This window comes from Euphorbia lathyris, chromosome 2 (genome assembly GCF_963576675.1).
Source record: "Euphorbia lathyris chromosome 2, ddEupLath1.1, whole genome shotgun sequence".
In the NCBI taxonomy this organism is placed as follows: Eukaryota; Viridiplantae; Streptophyta; class Magnoliopsida; order Malpighiales; family Euphorbiaceae; genus Euphorbia; species Euphorbia lathyris.
The window spans coordinates 3,451,378-3,459,203 of NC_088911.1; the positions used below are offsets into that span (position 1 = coordinate 3,451,378).

Sequence of the window (7,826 nt, forward strand, 5' to 3'; positions counted from 1 at the left end):
TAACTTAGTTAGAATCAGATAACTTAGCTAGGATTAGTATAATTCAACCTAGGAGTAGATTAACTTAAGCAAAACAAACTCAAAACCCCCCTAAGCCTAGATAACATCCGAGATTGAGTAGCTCGGTACTTGCAGAAATAAATCCTGTGGACGATAACCTGGACTTAAACCAGAAATTTATTACTTGATAACGACGGGGTACACTTATCCCTTAGTGAGTTCTCATCTAACCTTAGGGGAGGGCGCATCAATGAATACAAATTCGATCTAGACTTTTACACAAAGATAGGATTTGGGTGTAAGTATTTGCTTTTCTTATTTGTATGTGCTTGTATGTATGCTTTTCTTTTTGTACTTCGGCAAAGGATCCAAGTGATGAACTTGTCCTTTTATAGTGAAATCTGATGCATCAATCATTTGAATTCGGATGTATCCATTGAATTCAAACGGTCTTCTTGCGTCATTCACTGGTCAGCATGCAGATTTGCAGGCCAATCTTGTCGTCTGAATTTAGTAGACGCCAGGCTTGTCTTCTTCCGCCAGGTTCGTCTTCTAGAGCCAGTTTCTTCTTTTAGCCAAATGTCAGTTGACCCATGCATCTCGAAAAGGTCTCTTTGCATAATTCCAAAGCTTCTAAATTGGCGCAGATCTCTGTCGGACTTTGTCTTCTAGTTAACGGATCATTGGCGTTGTCCTGATGAACACTCAGCTTGACTTAATAGTCGTTGCCTTCGATCTTTATCTCTAGCGAGGCTGAGTCATGTTCTACCCAGCTTCTTTGGTCAACTCCGTCTTCAACCGTTTGTTCTGAAGAAGACTTTTCTTCTTATTATGCTGAGTTGTATTCTACTCAACTTCTGTGGCTCATGCTGACTTCGTCCTGTCTTACTTTTTACTTCTGTTCTTATTTATAGATATACTCAACATTGAACAAACACATTAGTACAATTAAATCAAAGCACTTAAATTTAATTGTGTTAATCATGGGATTAACTTAAATAATTTTGCTAAATCAAAATCATGTGGAAAGGTGTTTCAACAAGTAAGTACACGGGGCTCATTGGAGGAAGTTTGAAGCTGATTAGTGAATGTACTAGAGGTATGCCTTCCAGCAATGGTATGAGCACTAATGCACTACAGTAAACCCTAAACCCAAAAAGACAACATTTGCTCTCTAGTTAATTTGGTCTTCACTTTCTTCATCACATCCCAATCACCCCTCATTGTGATTGATGCATTTGTATTCAAGCTAAACGGATATTTGAATTTGATGTCTTTGTATTTAACCTTCACAAAAATTAAGTCATTTTAGGAAAATAATAAAAGAGACGCTTCGTAGTAAGCGAACTGCAAAGCCTGCAAAGAGAAATACAACCTAACAAATATGAGTTTGCTTCGCATTTTGCGAAAACTGCGAAGTAAACATTATGTGAAGTCATTTTTTTAGAGAAAATACTACTTCAGTGGATGAGTTTGCTTCGCATTTTGTGAAAACTACGAAGCAAACTCATTCTGTGAAGTCATTTTCTAAAAAGAGAGGAAGATGAATGCAAGTTAGCTTTCTGGAGTAGAGGATGAATTTTGGGTGATGTGGATGTGCTGGATAGTTATGCCAACTTCAAGAGTGATTTGATTGAGTTCCTCTACTTTGTGAACAAGCTCTTCCTGTCTTAACATAAACATGTTCATGGAATCTGTAAGCTGTTGAAGATGGTCATTTTGCTGCTGCATCAGCTCACCTTGCATAGCAAAATGCTCCTACATCAGTGTTTCCATGATATCTAGTTTGGCAAAGATCTTTCACTTTCAATAAAATTTGTATTTGAATGTGCTTGTTTCTCGGCAATACAACTCTTGACTTTGTCAAGCATGTCACCATAAAATTTCAAAGATGAATCTAGAGTGAACAATAGAGTTCTTAACTTCTGTAGGAGAGAATCAACAATTGGAGGAGTTGTCGGGATTTGAGAATTCTATCCCAAAGTCTCAAAGAGATGGGAATTGAGATTGAAATGAGATAAAAATAGAGGAGTAGGCTGAGTTATTACAAGAGCATGACTAACATGGGGAGCAAATGATTAAGATTGATACCTAAAACTTATCCAGTGCTAAATTGATCTCGTCTATTGACTTTAGAAGTCGTTTTAACTCTTAATTCAAAAACTTGCAATATCTTATTCTGTAAAGAAAATACATAGAAATTCAATGCTTCTACCAATTGTCATCCATCAATTAGGATATAACAGTAATTCAGTTGCATTCAGAAATCAACCATTTGTTCTTTTATAAAGAAACATCCAGAAGTTGATTCATCTTTAGATAATAGTGCTAATCTCACAACACTTTCTGCCCCTTGAGCCGCAGTTAAGGCGCCAAGATTGGTGGTAATATCAGTCTTGCAAAATCCAGGGCAAACACAATTGACAAGGAAACTTGGGTATTTCTTTGCCAAGATTCTTGTGTAGGCATTCATTGCAGCTTTTGCAATAATATAGGCTGACATATGAATTGGCCATCCTTTAGTCTCAAGCAAACCATTCTTAAAATCTTTCAAAAATTGATTTACAACTTCATCCACTCTTTCTTCAGTTAGGTTAGTACCATTGCTCAATAATCCTTTTGCCCATTGGTTCGGAATATTCTACACCAACAAGAAAAACAAGATTAAAGATGAAATATGTCAAGGAATGAATCGACCTAAAAATGTCAATTAACAGACAAGATTTAATAATAGCATTTATAATTTCCATTAATAAATAAAGGTACTAACTAGCATTTATTGTTTGCTGTTATTGTAGCTAATAAATGTTAGTTTATTTTCCTTTCAAATTAACTATCAACAGTTGTTTCTCAATCATAATTCCTGACCAAACAATTTATGTAAACAGTCTCGAGTAAAAAATAAGCTGCAAAGGAGAACTAAATGGCCACTTAGGACCCGTTTGGTTCATCTATTTTTGTTTACTATTTCCACTACAAAAAGGTGATATAAACAGACAATTAGTTTAAGAAACTTTAATTCCATGTCAAACTTAAAAAAATTAAACTGGTAGATAAAACTAAATAATAGCTTTTATGCATTATTATTCCTGATAAAATGAAATACAACTTTCCATAAACAAAAGGGTTATATATATACCTGTAATAATCCTGTAGTAGAAGAAACATTTACAATTCGTGATGAATCAGATAATTGCAAATGAGGAGCAAGTGCTTCAATCATTCCTTTTGCACCATAATAGTTTGTTTTCAAACACTTCTCTGCTAACTCCAAATTCTGAGTTGCAATTTCGTACCAATTAACTTGTTTTTGATCTGGCTGCATCATCACAATATTTAATTTCGAAAGTAATTTTTCTTTATATATGTGACGTGGTTATAAAAAACTTTAAAAAGCTTATTTCAAACGATAAAAACTACAGTAGCAAATGCAGATAACGGGTAACACTCTTTTAACTGAATTAGATATTTACAGTTAATTAATTTGTTAAGCAAGAGGTTAATATGACAAAAAAGTAAATTATTAGACGTTTGATATGTTGAAATAAAAGATCAAATATTCAATCAATATCACAATGATCAAAGGTCTCATCAAGATATTTTTAACACAAAAAATGTAGATTTAAATCTGTTTGATTCATCTTCACTCGTAGATATTAATTAAATTTTCTTCCAAAATAACTATTAGCAACACTTTTTTTATTCTTATCAAATACTTAGGGGTGTTTGTTTCAACTTTTCGGTGCAACATATAATGTTTCACTCCAAACTGCAAGAAATATGGTTTGATTAGGTTTATACAACAACTGCTTTTAGCTTTTCTGATGGAAACAGTTGCGTTTTGGAGATTTTCACGAAAAACTTCTTTTTAGAGCTTTTTATGAACAATTGTTTGAATCTATTTAATGTTAACAAAATTATCCTTGTTATTTCCACAAAACACATAATTTTTAACGTTATCCATATCTCTATAATATTATTACAGAAAGAACCAGGTTTTATTCTGTTTAAATAAGTTTTTGTTTTTATTTTTTATTTAGTTATTTAAATTATTTTTATTAGTTTATGTATTATAATTTTTATTTTTATAATTTATTTTTTTAATTAATTTAAAACATGTCCACATTCAATATTTACATACTAACAACAACAGTTAATCTGTTAAAAAAAACAACAGTTAATCATAATTTTATCAAACACTAATAATTAATCAGCTAATAACAAACAAGAAACAACTAACATCAACAGTAAATAGTTTTTTTAAATAAAATAAAATAAAAAAATGAATTACCCAACCACCGCAAAGCTCAACAGCTTTTTTAAAATTGTCATGGTCTATCTCAGTTCCACCAATGCCAGCGTTGTTTACCTAATAATAACAATAAAACAACGTGTTCAAATTTTCTATTAGTTAAAGATAAGTTTGGTCGTTATAAATAAAATTGTACTATTTCGTATGTTAAGTGTAAATCTTCACTTCCCAGAAAATGATAGGGGCAATCTTATCCCTATTTATGATGTTACCAATTAATTATACTAATTAATGTTAAGGATAATTTGGCAAATTTATACACGGTACATTTATGACTTCAGAGGTAAAATTGATATTGACTGTCAATATTAAAGGTAATTTTACCTTATCCCTAAAAATATAGATTTAAAGTACAATTTGATTCCCGGTCTATTTAAAATTTTATCATTTGGCCTCTGACCTTTTATTTACTCGCATTTAACCCTCTAATTTATTCCAATTGGTGAAATTTGACCCAATTTAAATGGAGACTTGACTGAACTGTTATCCCCCAAATACATAGCAGTGCTTTAACACGGGTATCTTAAAGTTCTTTTGCTACAAGATTTTCTTACTTGGAAAAAATTAATTATATTAAAAAAAGTAAAAAAGTAATAAAGTAATAAAAAAATTCTAAACTAAAATTTATTAAGTTCAGGTGTCAAAATATCAACACGTGTCAGAGGGATAATGGATTATATGAAATTTCACCGATTCAAATAACTTACATGCCAAATATGACCAAATAATAGATAGGGAATAAATGACAAAATTTTGGATAAATATGTGTCATACATGCTTTAAGCCTTATATGTATAGTTATAAGGGTTAGTTTAAAAAAAAAAAACTCATGTGGCTTCACGTTTTCGCAGATCGATAATGTGGTTTTTTTACCCTAAAATAAATCATGTGATTTCTGCCGTTAGCAAAAACGTGAAAAATCCCTTAACACCGTTAAAATGCAGGGCTATTTTTGGGAAATTTGTTTTGTCATCTTTTGACTGACTTTTCTTCTTGTGATTTCTGCCGTTAGTTATCCCTTAACACCGTTAAAATGCTCGGGTCGGACCTGTCGGGCTTTTAATAAAACCTGACGAGCCTAAGCCCGCAATAAATTGAGTGGGGCTCGGGCTGGGCTCGGGCCTAAAATATAAATTCCAAGCCCGCTCGTCCAAGCCCATCTATATATTAAAAAAATACAATTAAAATGTCACACCAACTTTTCTTAATAAAATGTCACACCAACTTTTCTTAATAAAAATAGTACACACAACACAATACTTAATAAGTTTGGAAAAATTATAATAAACTAATTGTCTATTGGTGGTAAGGTAAGTATATATAGCATCTCATAAAAAAAATATAATTAATTTATATTTATAATATATATATAGTATATCGGGTCGGACCGATGGAAAATTCATATAGCCCAAACCCGCCCAGTTTCTGGCGGGCTTATACGGGCTTGGGCCCGGCCCGGGCCTAACACTAATTTCATGTGTCCAAGCCCGGTTAAATGGGCCTGGGCCTGCGCGAGCCGGGCGGACTCGTCGCCCCATGCCTAGATCTAAATTTTAACGGTGTTAAGAGATTTGCCGCATTTTCACTAATGGCAGAACCACATGGTTTGTTTAGGAGTAAAAAAACCACACGTACTGGTCTGTAAAAAAACGTGAAACCACAAAGGGTTTTTTTGAAATTAACCCTATATATATAAGTGAAGAATGGAAAAAATATTTACCAAAATATCAAGTTTTCCAAAGCGTGTTTGGATGAAATCTGCTAGAGAAGCAATACTTTTGGGATCTAAAACATCAAGCTGATGGAAAAACAAAAGATGATCGGAAAGACCAAAGTCTTTAAGCTTTTGTATAGCTTCAAGTCCCTTATTCTTATCTCTGGCCGTTAAAACCACCGTTATCTCATTCAAAGCTAACTGCCGACATATTTCAAAACCTATTCCTTTGTTTCCTCCGGTCACCACTGCATACCTGAAACAAAAAAAAAAAAAGTGGGAGTGAAACTAAGTGAAAACCGCCAAGAGTTATTATGATGCAGCGAATGAGATAACTTTTAAAACATGTTGCAAATACTTGATTCGTGCATAAATACCTATATCGATAACATGGACGGATTCAGATGGAGGCTTGAACATCCACTGGTCGTCAGAAAATAATAAAAATTCAATGGAAATTGTGTAATGTTTTTATTTTTTTAATGTAAAAATACCAAAAATATCAATTTAGCACCCATAAATTACAAGAGACGGTGAATCTTGGATCCATAGCGGCTTTAAAATTTAGAGAACTTTGGAAAAATGAAATTTGTCAATTGATTATAAAAAAAAAACTTCATATTACAACGGAAATTGTTCTTTAAATAGCAAAGTAAAACTCTACCACTGGACCTTAAACGGAGTAGGAAAAGACTAAAAAAAAAAAGGGCGGCCCGGTCGCATTACGCGTCCCCGCTGAGCGAGGGTCGGAGTAGGAAAAGACTAAAAAGAAAAAATACACAATAAGGTCCAAAAGATGAATTTGGCTAGAGAAGCGGTGAGTTTTGCTCGTTGGCATGTCTCCATTCAAAATAAGATCTCAAAACGCAAAATTCCAAAACTTCAAAATTTAAGAAAAATTACAAAATTGTCACTACATCAAAACTGGCCAAATTTTTCTACAGATTTTCAAGCGATTTCTTCAACCGGGTCATATTAAATTTGAAGAAAACTAAAAACTAAAATTACATAATAATCCAAAAAAAACAGTAATTTACATTTTTGAAGGTTCAAAAGAATGAATTTGGCCGCAAAAGTACATACATCAGAGTAAAGCCGTGAGTTTTGCTTGTTGGTCCGTTTTTGAGTCTGAAAACACAAAAATCCAGAACTCCAAAATTTGGCAGAAGTTACAAAACTGCCACTATATCAAAACTTATCAAATTTCTCCGTAAATTTGGAAGCCAATTCTTCAACCGCGTAATATTTAATTTGAAGAAATAAACTATGAAATTAAAGAACACTAACCTGGTTTCTGTATTAACAGTTGAAGCTTCTTGTGCCATTGTAGGTTAAAGATGGATTAATTGTTTTTGCTCTTATTAATAATTTAATAATGATACCAATTTTTATGACTTATAAATTATTTCCGAGCCTCACAATTTTGGAAAATGGGTCCATTTTGTAAATTTCGTATCAAGTCACAGATCATAGATTAGTACATGGTGATAGAGTAGTCTATGGTTTCAATTTCTTAGTGGTTAGGATTTCAATTCCTTTCTAGTTAAGACTATCAACCAACTAATTAACTTAAATTTTAATTAGGGTTTAAAAAAACTGACGTGTTTTTACGTTTTGTCAAGTAGATATTTGTAGAATTTTTTATCTAAACGGGAAGTGAGGTTTTTTGTATGATTAGGAGTAGGGATGGTAACGGGTATCCGACACTATCCAACCATATTAGAACTACTCGTACCCTGTATAAAAGGGTATGAGACAGATAATGAGACGGGTATGAGAATATCCTTCAGGGTACCAGAT

The 7,826-nt window shown here is 32.8% G+C and overlaps 1 protein-coding gene across 2 annotated transcripts; it reads right to left on the bottom strand.

Moving 5' to 3' along the window:
- Positions 1-2,142: 2,142 nt before the first annotated feature.
- LOC136220806 ((+)-neomenthol dehydrogenase-like) lies at positions 2,143-7,471 on the bottom strand. 2 transcript variants are annotated; one of them, XM_066008613.1, is made up of 5 exons: positions 7,314-7,471; positions 6,033-6,282; positions 4,292-4,369; positions 3,140-3,319; positions 2,143-2,641 (listed from the first exon to the last, which is right to left on the bottom strand). In XM_066008613.1, exons 1-5 carry the CDS (start codon positions 7,349-7,351, stop codon positions 2,261-2,263), a joined length of 927 nt encoding a protein of 308 aa, XP_065864685.1. In that variant the 5' UTR covers positions 7,352-7,471; the 3' UTR covers positions 2,143-2,260. The 2 variants fall into 2 exon arrangements, with proteins under 2 accessions (XP_065864685.1, XP_065864684.1); XM_066008612.1 differs by lacking the exon at positions 7,314-7,471 and adding an exon at positions 7,064-7,261.
- Positions 7,472-7,826: the final 355 nt, after the last annotated feature.